The sequence below is a fragment of the Geotrypetes seraphini genome, chromosome 1 (genome assembly GCF_902459505.1).
Source record: "Geotrypetes seraphini chromosome 1, aGeoSer1.1, whole genome shotgun sequence".
In the NCBI taxonomy this organism is placed as follows: Eukaryota; Metazoa; Chordata; class Amphibia; order Gymnophiona; family Dermophiidae; genus Geotrypetes; species Geotrypetes seraphini.
This window is the reverse complement of record NC_047084.1, coordinates 155,755,301-155,777,225: the sequence shown is the minus strand read 5'-3', so window position 1 is coordinate 155,777,225 and position 21,925 is coordinate 155,755,301. Positions and strand designations below refer to the sequence as shown.

The 21,925-nt window shown below is 43.9% G+C and overlaps 1 protein-coding gene across 4 annotated transcripts in view; it reads right to left on the bottom strand.

The window, feature by feature from the left end:
* The window catches only part of ARHGAP10 (Rho GTPase activating protein 10), a 520,437-nt gene that overhangs the window by 174,395 nt on the left and 324,117 nt on the right, over positions 1–21,925 (bottom strand). For all 4 annotated transcript variants that reach the window (XR_004539086.1, XM_033940409.1, XM_033940432.1 and 1 more), the window contains one exon: positions 9,593–9,740. Coding sequence is in view for 3 of the 4 variants with exons in the window: in XM_033940409.1 (XP_033796300.1) it covers positions 9,593–9,740 (148 nt within the window). In the remaining variant the exon portion in view is untranslated. The remainder of the gene's footprint in view (positions 1–9,592; positions 9,741–21,925) is intronic.

The window sequence follows — 21,925 nt, the reverse complement described above, 5'->3', positions numbered from 1 at the left end:
ACAAATTCAAAGTCTTTAAAAATTACTTCTATCAAATGCAGCAACTATAACTTCTCTCTACATCAGGGTGTCAAAGTCCCTCCTCAAGAGCTGAAATCCAGTCGGGTTTTCAGGATGTCCCCAATGAATATGCATGAGATCTATTTGCATGCACTGCTTTCATTGTATGCTAATAGATCTCATGCATATTCATTGGGGAAATCCTAAAAACCCGACTGGATTGCAGCCCTCGAGGAGAGACTTTGACACCCCTGCACTACATATGCTGAAAAGACAAGTCTGACCACAGTGATAATGCAACGACTGGACTACTGTAATGCCCTGTACACTGATTAAATCTATAGCCCGATCTCTACTCTTATGCAATGTGATTTACTTGATGGTGTCCTTCTCTTTTGATTACTTCCGTAGTTTTTTCGGAAGCTTCTCTTATATTTTTGTAATTCTATTGTTTATAAAACCGGTTCATAGACAACCCCCCGAAAGACAAAGGCGCGCACCGACAACTGAGCGCAAGACGGAGATGCGCGCCGAAGAAAATTACAGTTTTTAGGGGCTCTGAAGGGGTTTTTTGGGGGGGAGCCCCCCCAGTTTACTTAGTAGAGATCGTGCCGGCGTTGTTGCGGGTTTGGGGGGATGTAACCCTCCACATTTTACTGTAAACTTAACTTTTTCCCTAAAAACAGGGAAAAAGTTAAGTTTTCAGTAAAATGTATGGAGTTACAACCCCCCACACCCCCCACAACGCGGCGCGATCTCTATTAAGTAAAGTGGGGGGGTTCCCCCCACGCCCCCCCCCCGTCGGAGCCATAAAAACAGTAATTTTCTGCGGCGCGTGCCTCCACGCTGCGCTCAATTGTCTGCGCGCGCCTTTGTCCCGGCGCGCTTTTGACCTGACACCATAAAACCAATAAAAATTACTGGAACAAAAAAAAAAAAAGTCTGTACCAGCTCCAACTAATTCAGAATGCCGCTCAGTTTTAAAACTCTTATGTTTGTTAATTCATTATGTTTGATGTATACATACGAATCTGTTATGAAGGAAAAAGCAGGCATTTCTGCACAGTTCTATAGAATTTGGCCTCCGATCAAAGATTAGATAAATCTTCCAATTTGTTAACCTCCAGAATATCTTATTTCTTCTAGTGAGTCTATCGACTCCTCTGAATTTGTGGGATAGGGGAATTTAGGTATCATTTCTTTGACACTGTCTAGCGTTTATGTAAGGAAACATGCTTTTGTGTTATGGGGTCATGGGTCTGGGATATGGTAAAATGTATGACTTCATATTTTATACGATACCAAGCTCTGCGCCAGAGTTAGGACCAGGGAGGAGTGTGAGGAACTGCAAAGGGACCTCGATAAGCTGGAGGACTGGGCAAACAAATGGCAAATGCGCTTTAACGTAGATAAATGCAAGGTCATGCACATAGGGAAAAAGAACCCGTTGTTCGAGTATAAAATGGGGGGGAGATTGCTGGAAGACACCGGACTTGAGAGAGACTTGGGTGTGCTAGTGGATCCATCCATGAAACCATCCGCACAGTGTGCAGCAGCCTCGAAGAAAGCCAACAGGATGCTGGGCATCATCAAGAGGGGCATATCAACCAGGACGCGGGAAGTCATCATGCCGCTGTATCGAGCGATGGTGCGCCCACATCTGGAATACTGCGTTCAATATTGGTCGCCGCACCTCAAGAAGGACATGGCAGTTCTTGAGAGAGTCCAAAGGAGGGCAACGAAACTGGTAAGAGGGCTGGAAAACTGCCCATATGCTGAGAGGCTGGATAAACTGGGGCTCTTCTCTCTGGAAAAGAGGAGGTTCAGGGGGGGATATGATAGAGACCTTCAAAATACTTAGGGGCATAGAGAGGGTGGACAGGGACAGGTTCTTCAGACTAAAAGGGACGACAGGTACGAGGGGGCACTCAGAGAAACTGAAGGGAGATAGGTTCAAATCAAATGCAAGGAAGTTTTTCTTCACCCAAAGGGTCGTGGACAAATGGAATGCGCTCCTGGAGGAAGTGATCCGGTAGAGTACAGTACAGGGATTCAAACAGGAATTGGACAGATTCCTGAGGGAAAAGGGGATCGTGGGGTACTGAGGGAGGTGCTGGGGTGTTGCATAAGTATAGACAGCTCACCAGGTCGTGCAGGTGCAAGGCCGGAGGGTTAGGACATTGATGGGAAGATAGGACTTCGATGAGAAACCTAGGGGGCAAGGGGGCCCCTTCTGGTGATTAAGGCAGGTCATGACCTGTTGGGCCGCCGCGGGGGCGGACTGCTAGGCGGGATGGACCTCTGGTCTGACCCGGCAGAGGCACTGCTTATGTTCTTATGTTATGTTCTTATATCACTGTATATGTTCTTTGTATAACCAATACAAAGTTTTGAACTTTAAAAAAAAAACCAAAATGCTATGTTTGATTTTCATGGTCTTCAGAAAAAATGTTTACAGAGTACTTAAAAAGTAAGTTACTATACATACTCGAATATAAACCGAGGTAATCTTTTTCCCCAAAAAAAAAGGAGGAAAAAAGAGAATGACACGGGACAAATTTTTCACCGTCCCCGCAGGAACTCATTTTCCCATCCCGTCCGGATTTCTTTTCCTGCTCCTGCCCCATTCCTGAAAGCTCTGTCCTTATCTGCACAAGCTTCAAGCACTTCAAAATCATAAATGTTCCTTTGGATATAAACCGCTTTATTAGAGTCCTCAGATAGGGAAGTAGCCACTCCGGCTACTTTGCTTCTTTCAGTTGCTCTTACTTTGGATAAAACTTTGGTTACTGAAGTTATATTTTAAAAATAAACACAAAGACTTTTTGGGACTAAAAGTTCAAATGTTTCCCGATTTGGCCAGGGACACACAGAGGCGTAGAAAAGAATTTTTATTGTTAAGACCTGCAATTACTGCCCTGGGTGCTACCTTTTTTCTCCGATATCCTTGTAAATGAATCGTTCATTATAAATTGCACAAGTTTGTTTTCTTTGAACCCTCACAATTGACAACATTCCTGTCTCTGTCACGGCTGGAGAAAGCTCATGATGAAAAGATGACTGCCTTATCATATTCTCACCTATAATTGTTCTTTCCTTTTTAATTGATTCCCTTAAATTCCGTTTAATTTTATCTTGGATCTTATATGAGGACTTGAGCGAGATCTAAGATGGAATAATTATTATTTTTTTTTGTTATTGGAATTTATGTATCACGTTGGATGTTTTTCTTTATTTCTTGGACCTTGCTTTCTGTACAAGTTTCACTTGATTGATTATATTTGAAAGTATATAAATAAATAATTTAAAAAAAAATAAAAAAATTATAAGTGTTCGAGGCTTGTGAGGTTGAGGCAGAGCTTGCAGGAATAAGGCAGGGACAGGGGCAGCAACAAAACTTGTGGGGACGGGGAAAAATGTGTCCCCCATGTCATTCTCTATTCTAGGGGCGTCGGGAGCAGCGTGGAGCATTCAGCGTGCCAGCCTTTGCTAAAAAAAACGCTATTGCGATTTTATAAAAGGGAGGGTTCATGATTTTTATATCATTTAATCATAACATTCTAGTCGGTTCACAATCTTTAACATACATAATAACAATATAAACAAAAATTTCAAAACATACAAAATTAAATATGAATGCCCAAAAACCTTTAACATTTAACAATTTGACTTGTTTTGCCTGTATATGTGGATCAGTTTTGTCACCTACCTTGTAATAGGTCATTTGATCTAATGCATTTTTGCTTTCTTAATTGTTGAAATTTGATTTGACTTGGTATATTGACATTTTATATTGGGGGGATATTAATGATGTTGTCTAGTTATGTCTATGTTATATGTGGAAATTGCAGGGAAATAACCTCTCCCTTAGTACAGGCAGCGTCCCGTTGGACTGGAGGACGGCTAACGTCATTCCACTCCACAAGAAAGGCTCAAAGATGGAGACAGCAAACTACAGACCAGTGAGTCTAACATCGATAGTGAGCAAACTAATGGAAACTCTAATCAAACACCAATTAGATAAGATCCTGGATGAGGAGAATCTACGGGATCCCCGACAACATGGATTTACTAAGGGGAGATCCTGCCAATCCAACCTGATCAGCTTCTTTGACTGGGTAACGGGGAAGCTGGATATTGGGGAGTCCCTGGACATCGTGTACCTGGACTTTAGCAAAGCATTCGATAGCGTACCACACCGCAGGTTACTGAGCAAGATGAGTTCTATAGGATTAGGTGACACATTGACGAAATGGGTTGGGAGCTGGCTTGGAGGTAGGCTCCAAAGGGTGGTGGTGAACGGCACCCCCTCCGAAATGACGGAGGTGATTAGTGGAGTACCACAGGGCTCAGTCTTGGGCCCAATCCTATTCAACATCTTTATAAGAGACTTGGCAGAAGGGCTTCGAGGTAAAATAACATTATTCGCCGATGACGCCAAACTGAGTAATGTAGTGGGCAAATGCACAACAGACGAAGATTCAGTGCCCGACAACATGATGCACAACCTACTCCTACTGGAGCGATGGTCTAGGACATGGCAACTCAACTTCAGTGCCAAAAAATGCAAAGCTATGCACCTGGGCAGCCAGAATCCATGCAAGTCTTATACCCTTAATGGCGAGATCCTAGCAAAAACGGTAGCAGAACGAGACTTGGGGGTAATCGTCAGTGAGGACATGAAGTCTGCCAATCAAGTGGAGCAGGCTTCGTCCAAGGCAAGACAAATCATGGGCTGCATACGAAGGGGTTTCATCAGTTGTAAGGCGGAAGTCATTATGCCATTGTATAGATCCATGGTGAGGCCCCATCTGGAATACTGTGTGCAATTCTGGAGGCCGCATTATCGCAAGGATGTGCTGAGACTGGAGTCGGTGCAAAGAATGGCCACCCGGATGGTCTCGGGACTCAAAGATCTACCATACGAAAAACGGCTTGACAAATTACAGCTATACTCGCTCGAGGAGCGCAGAGAGAGGGGGGACATGATCGAGACGTTCAAGTATCTTACGGGCCGCATCGAGGCGGAGGAAGATATCTTCTTTTTCAAGGGTCCCACGACAACAAGAGGGCATCCGTTGAAAATCAGGGGCGGGAAACTACGAGGGTGACACCAGGAAATTCTTTTTCACTGAAAGAGTGGTTGATCGCTGGAATAGTCTTCCACTACAGGTGATTGAGGCCAGCAGCGTGCCTGATTTTAAGGCCAAATGGGATCGGCACATGGGATCTATTCACAGGGCAAAGGTAGGGGAGGGACATTAAGGTGGGCAGACTAGATGGGCCGTGGGCCCTTATCTGCCGTCTATTTCTATGTTTCTATGTTTCTATAAGATTTTATGTATGTGATATGTAAACCGCATAGTTATATGCGGTATACATATCACATATGTCTATGTAACTTATGACATATGTAACATATCACATATGTAACATATCACATATGTCTATGTTATATGTGGAAATTGCAGGGAAATAAAATTTTATGTGATATGTAAACCGCATAGTTATATGCGGTATAGAAATTTTTTAAATAAATAAATAATAAAAATAAATATTTGGTAGGGTAAAGGGATACCTAGGAGAATAAAGGAAATGGCCTTGTTTTCAGCATTTTTTTTTTCATGTCTGAGGCCTTCTGTCCCGTGTTTAATTTTATCCTTAATGAAAGAGGCCCAGAGCAATGTGAGCCGAGCAATGCCCCATTAGTGGAGAAAGTGGAAATATGCAGCAGCCACACACCGCTCTCTTGTGCGAATTTCTTAGATCCAGCTGTTTAACAGCTGTCTGGAATTTGTTTATAACTTTCATTTGCAGCCATGATCGGGCGAGGGGGGCATTCTCGTTCTGCACTGTCAAGTATGTCACCGCAGGCAGCCAGTTTAATGGCAGGGCGCTGATAAGTTATGTCCTGGCATATGGATTCTAATTTTCTTTAGCTGGTGAACTTCAAGAGCTCAGTGCCTCGGCCCCCATGCTGCTCCCCATTAATTCGCAATGAATTAACAGCACTGAAAAGGTAAGAAAGGGGGAGAGGGAGAAGCGAGGGCATGCATCGGGCATTTGCAAACTAGAGGGTACCAAGTCAAAGAAACCTTATCCAATGTCTACATATAAAGAGAGGTAGATAAAAGTAGATGGGTTGGTAGTACCAGCAGGCACCAACTAACCCAAAACCTATCTGAATCTGTGGCATTAGGAATTCCTGCAGCAACCTCAGTGGCTTTGGTACAGTATCTCTTCAGATCACTGCAAATCTTGGAGGGGAGGGGAGATGATGGGGGCTGTTTTAAATGAGATTGTGCATGCTGAGTTACCCAGGAAAAAAAAGCCCCAAACAAATGGCGAAAGGCTTGCTTACTCAGGCCCAGATGCACTAAAGCCAGCGATCGTCGCTAAACCTGTTTTAACAGCTTTAGCGACGATTGCGTTTGCTGAAAACAGCTCACCTCGTGGCTTTCTGCACGATCGCTCATTCCCCGATCCGACCACGCAAATAAGCTCATTAATATTAAAATGCCATGTAAACTAGTAGAGCGATTGATGCTCTAACATGGCTTCCGATGCACTAAAAAAAGTGATCGCTTTTAGCAATCCAAAAAAAGCGACTGGTCAAGACCAGTCACTTACCCGTTTAGCCCTTTTTTTTTTTTTTTTTTAAATGGGCACAGATGCAGTGCATGTTAAGCACAATATCTGCCCCATTAGAAAAAAAATCATTCCCCCCACCGGCTGATGACGACCCTCCACGATGAACCGGTACCACAAACCGATTCCCCCCCCCCCTCCCGCGGCAGAAAAAACAGCAGGAGGAATGCCCATTTCCTCCTGCCATGTCGTCTCCAACCCCGTGTAAAAGAAAATTGGCAGGAGGGATGCCCACTCCCTCCTGCCACCGGATGCTCCCCCAAACCCCCCAGAACAACCCTCCTTAGAGCATCATATGATGCACAGGGAGGGGCCCAAGGCCCTGATGTGGCTAAACAAACTTAAATGTTTATTTTAAGCTTCTATACTTCTATTAATGACTCGGGAGTCAGGAGCTTCTGTAAAGATGTTACAATACAGAGCATTTTCCGAGATGGTTTTCAATACAGACATTTATACCACAGTCAATCATCCTACGTATACACACATATAATAACAGTATCATGTACTATGTTCATACTGAATCCTACTTATTTGCACACAAAATTCTTGTATCTTGTTTTATGCTGTGTTCCTATTAGTTAAAGTAATTTGTGACGAGGATGGTCTTTATCCCTTTCTTGAATGCTCCAGTGTCCTTTTATTATAATAATAATAATAATAATTTTATTCTTATATACCGCCATGCCCATCGAGTTCTAGGCGGTTCACAACAATTACATTAGGATCTGCATTGACATGCCGATTTACAAACAATGTATTGGATTTACAACATCTTCAGCCGAACATGACTGAAGAAGCGGAAGTGGGGAAGGAGAGAAGGAGGAAAGCGGTCAATAGAGGGGGGGGGGCAGGGCTGGACGTGCCGATTTACCACAATTTATTGGATTTACAACAACTTTAGCCGAACTTGGCTGATGAAGAAGCCCCCCTTCTTCATCAGGAAGACAGCGATCAATAAAGGGGGGGAAAGGGTCGAGCGTGTGGCCAGGTAATTCCGGAGAGGGGGCGTTACGGGGCTTGTTTGTTGAATAGATAAGTTTTGAGTGTTTTTCTGAAGTCGAGGTAAGTGGGAGCCTCGAGGATCATTTGGGCGATCCATGGGTTCATCTTGGCTGCTTGGAAGGCGAAGGTTTTGTCTAGGAATCTATTTATTTATTTACTGAGATATATTAACCACCTTTATGCAGAGATTCACCCAAGGCGGTTGACAATAAGTACAATTCAGCATAAAGCTTACAATTTTGTTAAAAGCATAATAGTAGCAAAAAAAGGCCAAATATAAATACAGTCAAACCTTAGTGTGCGAGTAACGTGGTTTGTGAGTGTTTTGCAAGACGAGCAAACTTTAACTCGCAAACCGAGCACTGACTCGATCAACGAGCTACCTGGCCTGCCGTAGAGGGAAGTGTGGGTCTGGGAGCCGGCACAGCGGGTCTCCTTCCGCTTCCGAGAGGCTGTGCACATGCAGAGGACGGAGAGAGAGAAAAAGCCCAGGCAAAGCCAGATCATCCCAAAAGCTTCTCCCCTCTCTCTCAAGAAACTCCTACAAGCAGCCAAACTCGTCAAACGTGACTTTTCCCAGCCGAGGACGCGCGCCTGACTGTGCTCCTGCTGCAGCTTTTCCTCTGCCGTGTCATATTCTGAGAGTGCACGTCAGGCGCTCACTTTCGTTCGGGTGCAAGGGAGGGGGGAGAATCTGCTGTACCTCCTCCTCCACGCTGTCTGCTGCCGATTAAGATGCCATAGCAGGAGGGGAGGAGTGAAGCCGCAGCCGACCCGGCTCAGGATGGCCACGGACTGCAGGCACCAGGATGCGCCGTCGGAGAACGGCTCCATTCATTAACATATACAAACATATCTATATAAAGTGCCACAAATGTGCCATACTCACTGGCACTAAGTCCAGGGTATTTAGGTGATTTGTGCTTTCAGCCACTAACCCTCTACATTATGCTTATTAGCTTTAATCTCAAATCTCCACACATTTTATCTTCATTTTTATGCAACCTTTTGATAAAAACATATAGACCTCCCTCGACCATAATAAAAATTAAAGAAGTTACTACGGCAAGCAAACTCCAAGCTTTTTCCAGACTATGTTTTCTGAAACAGCTAATGGGACACAAAGATGCTACTCTATTCATGAAAGAAAAAAAAAAAAAAAACACCCCCGAAAGGAGAAGCCAGATAGAGACAGCGGACAGAACTACTGGATTGTGCAGGGATGGGCAACCACAATCCTTGAGGGCCACAACCCAGTCAGGTTTTCAAGATTTCCACAATGAATATGCATGAGATTGATTTGCATACATTGGAAGCAGCACATGCATATTAGAGAATGACACGGGGACATATTTTTTCCCGTCACCGCGGGAGTTAATTTTCCTGTCCCTGCCCTATTCCTGCAAGCTCCGTTACCATCTGCACAAGCCTCAAACACTTTAAAATCCTAAGTAGCAACATTCTAGAGCTCAGATTGTGATGTCATAATGCCTCATTCCACCAATGCCTAAGCTCCGTCCTCATCTGCACAAGCCTCAAACACTTTCAAATCATAAGTAGCAACATTCTAGAGCTCAGGTTGTGATGTCATAATGCCTCATTCCACCAATGCCTAAGCTCCATCCTCATCTGCACAAGCTTCAAACACTTTAAAATCAGAAGTGTTTGAGGCTTGTGTGGTTAAGGCAGGGCTTACAGGAATGGGGCAGGAACAGGGACAAAACTTGCGGGGATGGGGAAACTGAGTTCCTGCGGGGACTGGGAAAAATTTGTCCCCGCGTCATTCTCTAATGCATAGTCATTGTGGAAATCTTGAAAACAAACTGGGTCATGGCCCTCGGGGGGAATCGTAGTTGCCTACCCCTGGGATAGTGTTTTCCTGCTACCCGAAAGAGTGCAACCCCCACCCTGCCCCTAAGCTACATCACGAAGACCTTACCATTATCCAGCTCCAAACAGAGATTGTACACAGCTACGGGCCTCTTGCTGCGCTGCCCTCTTCTTGACTGCCTTGGCGGGGCATTTGGAGGTGATATTGACAGCGAGATTGACTGGGAAAAGGCAGCGTCGGGTGAGGTTCTGAAAATCTGAAAACCAAGAACACCAAAGTGCAAGTGATTTAGCAGAAAATAATGGCCTGTCGTGGAATTGTAAGTCACTATAAGAAAGAAATTGTTTTGGATTTCAGTCCAAGGAAGATTGGAGAGGTAGAAAATGAAATACATCCTTTTAGGTATCGGGAGTGTGCCTCAGTTCTTTAATAAGAACCTTTTTAGACAGGATTAAAAAGAAAAGCATGTTAACAGCGTCTACATATTAACTACTTTGCAAATAAACTAATCCTAAGTCTAAATACTTGCAGATGAATTTGCCAGCCAGTGAGCAGGAAGACAAATACGGTATATTTGCTAATTTATAAATGCAGATAAAATTTGGCTTGTCTTCTATTTTTGCAAGCTGCTAGCCCTCAAGTTTTAAAATGCACAGCATGCATCAGCCTAACCAACATAAAAGAAACACCCTTAACAGAACCACATCAAAGAGTGACATGTTCACCAGTGAAGGCAGATGAGGGTCAATAATTCACATGACCAAATTTATACCACAGAGAGGGAGAAATGGAAACAAGATCCAGAAGCCAATGTACGCAAGTCAAATTACACAATGGGTTCGGATAGGCAGGAGTAGGCTTCGATGGCAACTCCAGTAGTTGGGACATAAGTCCAGGACTGGGCGCCTTCTGTGGTCTATGTCAGGGGTAGGCAATTCCGGTCCTCGAGAGCCATAGGCAGGTCAGGTTTTCAGGATATTCCCAATAAATATGAATGAGATAGATCTGCATCTCAAGGAGGTAGTGCATGCAAATATATCTGATTGTGGATATCCTGAAAACCTGACCTGTCTGTGGCTCTCGAGGACAGGAATTGCCTACCCCTAGTCTAGATGCATTTGCCTCATTGAAAGGAAAAGTGTCAAGAAAAGTGTGGAGTAACTTGTAAGTTTCATGGCTCCACATCATTGTCTTCTTGGCTTTGCTGAGAACTTTTCAATGGCTCCTCGTATTATGATGCCTTAATGTCTCATTCCACCAATGTCTAAGAGCCAACCTCATCGGTGATGTCACAATGGCTTGGTTTCTCTATACTTGTGCCCATTTACTAGATAGGCAATTCCGGTCCTCGAGAGCCACAAGCAGGTCAGGTTGTCAGGATATCCACAATAAATATGCATGAGATAGATTTGCATCTCAAGGAGGTAGTGCATGCAAATCATTCTCATACATATTCAATGTGGATATCCTGAAAACCTGACCTGCTTGTGGCTCTCGAGGACCGGAATTGCCTACCCCTGGTCTATGTCCTAGAAATGCCAAAGAGAAACAATGATAAAGTACTTTATATCACATTCATAGGTGGTAGAATGATAAACTGATGAGTGAAGCTGTTGGGCAGACTGGATCGAGCGTTCAGGTCTTTATCTGCCATCATTTACTATGTTACTAAGGGGCTCATTTTCAAAAGAAACATCCCCAAAAATGGAACAGAGTGGCATTTGGACTTTTTATTTGCTAAAATGTCCAACCTGACATTTTTGAACACACGTTTTAGATGGTTTTCTAAGCTGCTTTGTCTGCAGTGCATTTAAATCTCAAAGGGGCATGTTGGGAGCGTATTTTGGCTGAGATTAGGGTGGATTTATAATAGTGGAGCCCATCCCGGGCTCCGTGATAGACTCGCATTGCCTTCACAATCTACTGGGCCGTATCAGCCTTCCTCTCCCCGATGTCAATTCTGCCGTCAGAGAGGAAGTTCTGGGCCAGCCAATCGCTGCCTGGCTGGCCTGGAACTTCCTCTCTGACGGCAGAATTGACGTCGGGGAGAGGAAGGCTGGTCGGCCCAATGCAGGGAAGAAGGGAGAACTTGGGGGAGCGGTGGTGGCTTGGGGGCCTGTTCCTCAATGGCGGCGGCAGTGGCTTGAGGGAGGACAGGGAGAAAGAAAGAAAGGGGGCAGGCAGGGAGACAGAAGGAAAGAAGGGAAACAGAAAGAAAGAAAGAGGGCATGAAGAGAGAAAAAAAAGAAAGGGAGGCAGGGAGAAAGAAAGGGCAGGGAGAGAAGAGGAAAAAGTTGGGGGAGGGAATGAGGTCTGGAGGAGAGGAAGCATACAGGCTGAAAGAAGGGAAGAAAGATTGGATGCACAGTCAGAAGAAGAACGGGCAACCAGAAACTCATGAAATCACCAGACAACAAAGGTAGGAAAAATGATTTTATTTTCAATTTAGTGATCAAAATGAGTCTGTTTTGAGAATTTATATCTGCTGTCTATATTTTGCACTACGGCCCCCTTTTACTAAACTGCAATAGTGGTTTTTAGCACAGGGAGCCTATGAGCGTTGAGAGCAGCGCTGGTCATTCAGCGTAGCTCCCTGCACTAAAAACTGCTATCATGGTTTAATAAAAAGGGAGGGGGGGTATATTTGTCTAATTTTGTATGGATGATACTGCATAGAGTCATTTTTGTATGGTTGACAATGCATAGAGTCATCTGCCTTGACCTCTTTGAAAAAAACCCGGAATATAAATGATAATTAACATTTTTTCTGCATACAGTGTGCTTTGTGGGTTTTTTAAATTTTATTGTTGGTAGATCATTTTGACTTGGTCATTTTAAAAGTAGCTCGCAAGCCCAAAAAGTGTGGGCACCCCTGCTCTAGGGTATACATATTCAGAGCTTCCAGTCTCTCCTCATACGTCTTTTGGCGCAAACCTCCTATCATTTTCATCGCCCTCCTCTGGACCGCTTCAAGTCTTATGTCCTTCGCCAAATACGGTCTCCAAAACTGAACACAATACTCCAAGTGGGGCCTCACCAACGACCTGTACAGGGGCATCAACACCTTCTTTCTTCTACTGGTTACGCCTCTCATTATACAGCCCAGCATTCTTCTGGCAGCAGCCACTGCCTTGTCACACTGTTTTTTCGCCTTTAGATCTTCGGACACTATCACCCCGAGGTCCCTCTCCCCCTCCGTGCATATCAGCCTCTCATCTCTCAGCATATACGGTTGCTTCCGATTATTAATCTCCAAATGCATTACTCTGCATTTCTTTGCATTGAATTTTAGTTGCCAGATTTTAGACCATTCCTCTAACTTTTGCAGATCCTTTTTCATATTTTCCACTCCCTCTTCGGTGTCTACTCTGTTACAAATGTTGGTATCATCCGCAAAAAGGCAAACCTTACCTTCTATCCCTTTAGCAATGTCACTCACAAATATATTGAACAGGATCAGCCCCAGCACCGAACCCTGAGGGACTCCACTACTCACCGTTCCTTCCTCCAAGCGACTTCCATTAACCACCCACCCTCTGGCGTCTGTCCGACAGCCAGTTTCTAATCCAGTTCACCACTTTGGGTCCTAACTTCAGCCCTTCAAATTTGTTCAAGAGCCTCCATGGCCAAACACTTTCCAAAACCCCAGCCTCCATCCAGCTGGGATCTGTTCACATTTCTGCCGCCGTCGGTCCAGGCGCCCTCTCCTTATCTTTGCTGCACCCCCGTATATGCTAGGCCTCCTCTCTAGCCCTACTCCTCATTGTTGCGCATGCGCCAGAATAAGCGCACCTCTCTTCCCTTTCCCTGGCGGCCGGCACACAGAATCAACAGTGTCACAACTGCTGGGAGAGAGATCAGTTGAAATCAGCTGATCTGCCTGCCTCCTGCTACTGCGGTCCCGAGGCCTAAAGCAGCAATGCCACATCCACCCACAGGCCATTGCAGGACCATGGGAAAGCCTCCAGCCCTCACAGCCAGACCACAGGTGGGTTCAAAATGTATTTATTTTTGACTGGTTATAGAAGGATGGGAGAGAAAAAGGGGACCCTGGATGGAAAAGGGAGAGAAGCGGACATGCTAAATAGAAGGATGAGAAAAAAAGGGGGGACCCTAAATGGAAAAGGGATAGAGTATGAACACTGGATGTAAGGATGGGGTGGCAATGGATAAAAGGATGAGGGTGAGCAAAGGGTATATGCTAAATGGAAATGTGAGGAGAGAAAAAAGTGACATACTGGACAGAAGAGGCAGAGAAAAGATGCTGGATGGAAAGGACGGGGAGAGAAGGGAAACACTTGAAGGAAAAGGGGCAAGTATGGGGGAGGGGCCCGTCAAATGGAAGGATAGGGATAGAAAAATGAGACATGCTGGATGGAAAAAGTATAGAGAGATGCGAGGAAGAATAATAATAATAATAATAACTTTATTCTTCTATACCACCATAGTCGAGAGACTTCTAGGCGGTTTACATTCGAAGAAGGCTGGACAATCAGCGAATTACAGGAGGCAAGAATGAGGGTTACATAAGAAATAGAAGTGAGGAGAGACCCGAGAGAGAGGGATGACACAGTGAATGGAAGTGGGAAGACAGAGAGAGAAGGACATGTTGATGGAAGGGAGTAGATGACAGAGTTAGTGAAAGACTGGGGAATGAGAGGTGTGGTGTGAAAGAAAAGAGATAGAAAGCTGTAGGTAGACAGTAAAACGAGGGACATCGAAGACCATGTAGTAAGAATGAATGGAGAGAGTAAGAAAAATAAATTGATGAATGCCGAGAAGAAAAAAAAAATGTTAGAGATGGACGTAGTAGTGGAGGAGATGAAGAAGATAGGAGGCGAGACCTGGCATAAGAGTTGAGATGACAGAGGAAAGCAGAAAGAAGACATTGGGATCAACATGATTAAAAAAATTAGACGGTTAAGCAACAAAGGAAGAAAAAAGAATTGTATTTTTCATTTGGAATATAGTACAAAACTCACAACTGAAAGTCTTACATATCATGGGGGAGAGGGTGGAGGCAACGCAAGAAAGGATGGGGGGGCACCATGGAGGGTAAGTTGCACAGGGAGCAATTATAGCTTGCTACGGTTCTGACTGCATGCAGCTGGCAGCTGCCTGGAAGAGGAGCGGGGTAACCCTATGAAAGACATGGACAAGTTTAGTGATGTGTGAGAATTTTCCATGGGGAAAAAGGTCATTGTCGGAGAATGGTGAAAGGTAATATATGGATTAAAGATATGCAGCGTGATTGGGTGAGCACTGGAGATTGAAGATATCTAAACTAAACCTTAAGCTTATATACCGCATCTTCTCTATAAGGATAGAGCTCGACACGGTTTACAAGAGTTTAAGAAAGGAAAATATAAGAATTAGTGGTTATATAGAGAGCAGCGGAATTTACATTTTTGAAAATAGCCAGTGAGACAGTTAGTACCAAATATCGGTGTCTTGAACTTTTTATGAGAGTCTGTGAGATGCGGCAGGATTATTAGAAGCTGTGAGATGAACCAGCTCTGGAAAATGAGACACCAAAATTTTTTAAGTGGAAAATACTAGTACACAGTGGTGAGTTTGGCCCCTGGTATTGAGATTTTTTATGCCAATAAGAAAAATAAGCAGCTTGTAAAGAGTATTTTGACTACTGCTTCTGTAGGCTTTTTCTCCACTATATTTTGAAAACACTGTTCTCTACAGGGGGAGCTCACGACTGGCTAGTATCTGGTATAGACCGAGTGATATTGTTACTGACTGTATATATTTTGTGTAGCCCTATGAAAGAGTCTTCACACATTTGTGTGACACACTCAAAAAGGAGTAAGACTCAGCATCTCTGGACTTAACATACCATAAAACTGACCATTGAGCTAGTGAGTTTCTTGCTACAGAATGACACGGGGACCATTTACCGCAGTAAATCCGCAGGAATGGAGATATTTGCAACTGGTTTACAGCAGGAATGGGGACAAGACCTTTCACCGCCCCGCAGGAATGGGGACAAGACCTTTTACCGCCCCGCGGGAACAGTGAAAAGTCTTACTCCTGTGGTAAAAATAATTGCGCCCGTGTCAGACTTGGCATCTTCTCCCCAGCTCCTCTTGTGCCTATTTTACCTTCAGGAGCCAGCCATGCCACGATGAGGACAGAAGGAACCTAAAATCAAAGCCTGAGACCAATATGATTTGAAAAATAAAATTACCAGACAACAAAAAGAAAAAAAAAATTATTTTCTATTTTGTGATTAGAATATTTCAGATTTGAAATATGTAACCTGCTAGAGCTGGTATTAGACATAACTGGGGACTGCAAAGTCCAGGCTGTGCTTCTTTAGCTTCCAGCTGGCTTAGGGCTCTCTCTCTGACCAGGAGGCAGTTTCCCTAATTGCACTCCCCTAACATTATTCTTGCCATGTGTGACTAAAGTATTCTATTAGCTTGATTTTTCTATGTAGCATTCTGTAGTAATTTGGTTTGTTCAGTTTTCACAGTAGTGAAGGGGATATTTGTGCAAGGGAGGGGAGATGGGTTTTGTTGAACCTTGCTCTGTTTTATTTGTGTTTATAAAATGACAGCTGTCAGAGAAGCTTCCGCCCACACAAATGTGATTGTAGGGTGGCACAGGCAGGCTTTGCCGGCATCAGTCTCTTTTCTAAAGTGCTGCGAAGGTAAGGGAGATGGAGGGAGGGAGATAGATTTAGCCGGAGGGAGGGAAGGGGCCGCGCGAGATCAGTGACCGCACGCCTTCCCTCTCTTAAGTTTCTTTACGCTGCAAAGGTAAGAAGGGGGAGGGAGGGAGATTCTCGGGCCGCTGAAGGGTGGTGAGGTGGTGAGAGGGAAGGGTGGATGCTGCAGGGATGGGGCAGTGAAGGGGACGGCGGGGACAGGGAGGTGAAGGGGACGGCAGGTTCAGGAACGGGGTGGTGAAGGGGACGGTGGTCTGGTGACGGGGCAGTGACGGTGACAGATTTTTTTCCCCCGTGTCATTCTCTATTTCTTGCCAGCTGCAGTTCTTGTTCCTTGCGAAATACCCTTTTCTGAATGCAAGGATGCCAACTCTCCTCCCCAACTGAGAAAACTGTGAAAGGATATCTATCTAAACCATCAAGACAGTTGGGCAACAATCTCCAGACAAAATGACCCCATCTCTAGCAGCTTTACTATCAATTCTGTTGAACCTTCTCAAAAGCTTTACTTAAGTTTAAATATTTTTCTAGTTCCTCCAGGTGGACCAAGTTGAAGACTGCCAGTGAGACAGTTAGTACCAAATTCGCAGCAGTCTAACGAGGCTACTGTGGGAACTCTCATCAGCCATTTTGATTAGTGAGACTGCACAGGGCAGGAGCATAGGAGGATCATTCTTGCCCTGGCTCTTCACTGGACCAGCAGGGCTTAATGTAGGCTTGGGGAGAGGCCTGCAATGGGTCCATGTTATCATACCCTCTGAGAAATTTCCTAACTCCTATTTCTCCTGTTTGTTGTAAACCACCTAGAACCATTCTTGGTTAGGCGGTATATAAAAATAAAATAATTATTATTATTACATGTTTGATGTACAGCGCTGTGTACTTTTATCAGCGCTACAGAAATGATAGATACACTTCTCCCTCCGTATTCGCTGTGATAGGGGATTAACAGACCCGCGAATACAGAAAAACCGTGAACCATTTTTTCATATGTTATTCGCTGTTTTCTATTAAAAACCATCGTGAATATGGTGAAACCGCAAATAACATGGTGGGAGACCTGGCCTGTTCCTGAGGAAAGGCAAAATAATGCGGTGAAGAAAGTGCTGGGAATCAGCGATTTTCTCTGTAAATGCTTGGAACTTGGATTTCTCTATGGGGGGGAGGAGCCAGCAAGCTAAAAACGATGAATAATCGAAACTGCGATTGCTGAAACCGCGAATACGCAGGGAGAAGTATAGCAGTACTAGTAGTTAGTCAGAACCAGACCAATCTCATACTTGCTTTTCCATCCCTAATTGTCACTAGCATCTGACTTCATTACGTTTTCTACCTCCCTTTGCCCTGCAGCTTTTGGAAGAAGTAGATAACCATATTGTGTGCTATTCACTGCCCAAATGGAAGTTTATCCCTTAAATGGAAACACATAATTGTACTAGTATTTGGCATTTAAAATGCAGAAAGTGCTGCTTTAGAAATAAGCACTTTAATTGTACTGCTCATTTATTAAAGTTTTATTCTAGAATAGTCTTACATGGATTGCAAGACCCACACTATCCCCAAATAGGCAAATGTTTTCCATTAGTGATTTTCTCTTTTAGTTTATTAAGGCCTCTGGAATGAAGAAATGCCTAAAAGGCTATGTGCTTCTTTTCCCCCAATTAAAGCTATATCATACACATCTTTGACGATTCTTCAAACAACGGAAATAGAGCACAGCCAAGTGGTCAGAACGGGGAGTGATGAATTTAGAAAACTTAGGTCGGAGTTTTATCAGTGCAAGCACAAAGTCATCTTGGGCAGGATACAAAATTCCCCCAAATCCTCAAATAGAAGAGTCTAAGCGTTAGAACGTTGGATTGAGAACCAAGGAAGATCAGTTCATGTCTCACTGCTGTTCCTTGTGATCATAACCCTTCACTGCCTCTGGTACAAATTTAGACTGTAAGCTACAGAATGGCACAGGGATGGGTACACGGTGTTAACTTCGAAGATTATAATATCACTAGAATGACAGAAGATTACTTCAAAGTATTGGGAGTTACACTAGACTCAAACTTAACCTACAACACACATATTAACTCTCTAGTGAAAAAAAATTATTCTTTAAGATGAGACAACTAAGGGCAATAAGACCAGTCCTAACAGAGATCAGTTTCAGAACAGTAGCACAATCTGTCCTAATACCACACCTGGACTACTGCAACTCACTCCAATGGTGAGTTGCAGTAGTCATTACAGAATGGTGGCATTACAGAAAAAGAATGCAAGAGACTTCAACAAAACACGGCCGCAAGACTAGTTCTCAAAAGGAAATCGATACAAGAGGGCAAGTCCACTATTAGAACAACTGCATTGGCTACCGATGAACAAGAGCATCCATTTCAAGATGGCCTTCATGGTTCACAAAGTGATCTATGGAGAAAATTTAGAGGGATTAACATCTAATATCAAAGTCCCACACTCCTTCAACTCACGTGCATCGCAACGCTTCAAACTACCCTTCCCCTCACCTCAAAATGTATGATGGAAGAAGATATTTGAAACTACCTTTGAATACCAAGATCCCCACATTTGGAACAAACTGCCAATACAACTAAGACAAACTACCACATACCTTGACTTCAGGAAGAAACTACACTTCTCCCTCCGTATTCGCAGTGGTAGGGGGATTAACAGACCCGCAAAATACAGAAAAACCATGAATAACTTTTTCATATGTTATTTGCGGTTTTCTATTAAAAACCATTGTGAATATGGTGAAACCGTGAAATAACATGGTGGGAGATCTAGCCTGTTCCTGAAGGAGAGGCAAAACACGGTGAAGAAAGTGCTGGGAATCAGCTATTTTCTCTGTGCAAGCTGGGAATCAGCGATTTTCTCTGTGCAAGCTGGGAATCAGTGCTTGGAAAAATGCGCCAAAATTTTTATCTGTGTTCATGGATGATGTAATTTGGGGGGAGGAGCCAGCAAGCTAAAAACCGTGAATAATCGAAATATCGAGTGCAAAAACTGCAAATACGGAGGGAGAAGTGTAAAGACATACCTCTTTCTCCCTATAACCACTCTCTTATCTCCACCCCTTCCTTCTCAACAACCACCACCCACTCTAAAAATTTAACTTTCAAAATTTGACCTAATTCTTATTGTGAACCACATAGATTCCTTGCAGAGAACTGCATTATATAAGACACGGTATTGTATTGCATTGTTGTATGGGAACAGGGACAGAGTCTACGGGGTGAAGGACAAATTTTGTCCCCATGTCATTCTCTGAAGCATGAGCTTAGTATCAATATGTAAAAACTTAACATCTTAGACAATTGGCAACTGAATTCAATGATTAAACAAAAACTGCAGAAGCTGCTTTTGGATTTAAATAAACTACCGATAAGTGACATCTTTTGTGTCTTGTCTGCCTTTCATGTGGCAAAGAGAGTCTTGTCTGCTGATCAGACTCCTACCATCTGCTACATCCTTCCATCATGTGCCCAGCTGCTCCAGCATCTTACTGTTACTGCAACAGATTCATCCATCATTCCTGGAATCATGGAGGATTTCCAACATTTAATAGACATTTATTTTCCACTACACAGTGTAGGTTCTTTTCTATACCCATATCTAAAAGACAATCCAATTATTTTCCTAGATGATGTAGAAACAGAGGCAACTGAATCTTTGGGAAGGCCGTACCAAAATCAGATCAAAAAAGGAAGGCTCTATTTGTGATTTATAAACAGTTGTACAGAATGTTGTCCCTTTTTTATACTATAACAAAAAGATTTAAATATAAAATCATAAGTGTTCGAGGCTTATGCAAATGAGGACAGAGCTCGCAGGGATGGAGATGGAACCTGTGGGGATGTGGTTTGGATGGGGACAGAGCCCATGGTGACAAGGCATGAATGGGAACAAAGCCTACAGGGACGGGGCAGGGATGGGAACAGAGCCGGGGGTGGGGGGGGGAGGGAACGACAAAATTTATCCCTCTGGGAAAGGAAAATACATAGAAACATGATGGCAGATAAAGGCCAAATGGCCCATCCAATCTGCCCATCCGCAGTAACCATTATCTCTTTCTCCGAGAGATTCCACGTGCCTATTCCAGGCCCTTTTGAATTCAGACACAGTCTCTGTCTCTACTGTCTGTCTTCAGGGAGACTGTTCCATGCATCTTTCTGTAAAAAAGATTTTCCTTAGATTACTCCGGAGCCTATCACCTCTTAACTTCATTCTATGCCCTCTCATTGCAGTTTACTCGACTCATGTACATTTGCATTATGTAGGTATTTAAACGTCTCAATCATATCTCCCCTCTCCCACCTTTCCTCCAAAGTATATAGATTGAGATCTTTAAGTCTGTCCCCATACGCCACATTATATAGTACAGGGGTGCCCACACTTTATGGGCTTGCGAGCTACTTTTATAATGACTAAGTCAAAATGATCCACCAACAATAAAATTAAAAAAAAACACAAAGCACACTGAAAGGCAGAGAAAATGTTAATTATTCATATTCCGGGTTTTTTCAAAGAGGTCACGGCAGATGATTCTATGCAATGTCACCTCAGTAACAAAATACAAAAATAGACAAATACACCCCCTCCCTTTTTACTAAACCACAATAGTAGGTTTTAGCACAGGGAGTTATGCTGAATGCCTCGTGCTGCTCTCAATGCTCATAGGCTCCCTGGGCTAAAAAACACTATTGTGGTTTAGTAAAAGGGAGCCATAGTGCAAAATATAGACAGCAGATATAAATTCTCAAAACCGACACATTTTGATCACTAAATTGAAAATAAAATCATTTTTCCTACCTTTGCTGTTTGGTGATTTCATGAGTCTCTGGTTGCACTTTCTTCTTCTGACTGTGCATCCAATCTTTCTTCCTTTCTTTCAGCCTCCTGTATGTTTCCTCTCCTCCAGACCTCATTCTCTCCCCCAACTTTTTCTTTCTGTCTCCCTGTTCCCCCTTCTTTCTGTCTCCCTGTCTGCCCCCTTTCTTTCTTTCTCCATGCCCTCCCCCAAGCCACTCAGTTTGCTGCCACAGCCATCGGGGAGCAACCCCCAAGCCACCGCCGTCCCAAACTTTCCCTGCAGAAGTGTCGCGCTGACCAGCATTCCACTCCCTGACGTCAATTCTGACCTAGGAGAGGAAGTTCCGGGCCAACAAGGCATTTCTCCTCATTCCATCCAGCCTGAGCCCCATCTCTCCTTGATCCAGCATTTCCCTTCTATGTCTGTCAGAATTACCATTCCACCTATTTTCCAGCATCACCCTTCTTTGTGTCCATCTCACCTATATCCCTATCTCACCACTTTTTCAGAATCTTTATTTGTCTCTGTCCTTGTCTTTACCCCATGTTCACCATTTGCCCTTTCAATGTCTTTATCTCCCCCCCCCCCACTTTTTCAGCATTACTTCTATGTCTCTATTTCACCTCCTCTTCATGTCCCCTCTGTATCTCTATACTTATTCAGTAGGTCCTGCTTACTCTTTCTCTTCTTTGTCACTATCTCCATTTTCAGCTTTCCCCTCTTTTCCTTTGTTAATGCACCCTGTAGCCAGAATCTTTCCACCCTCCCTCCACTCCGGCCCAGTATGAAATATTTCCTTTTGTTTCCCTCCCCTCTCTCTTTCTCTCTCTCTTCTGCTCCCTCACCCACGAGTCCTGCATCTGGCCCTCTCCCTTCTACCTGCACCTGGCAACACCCCCCTGCTCCGCGGCTCTCTTAAGCAACTCGTCAGCAGCGGTGA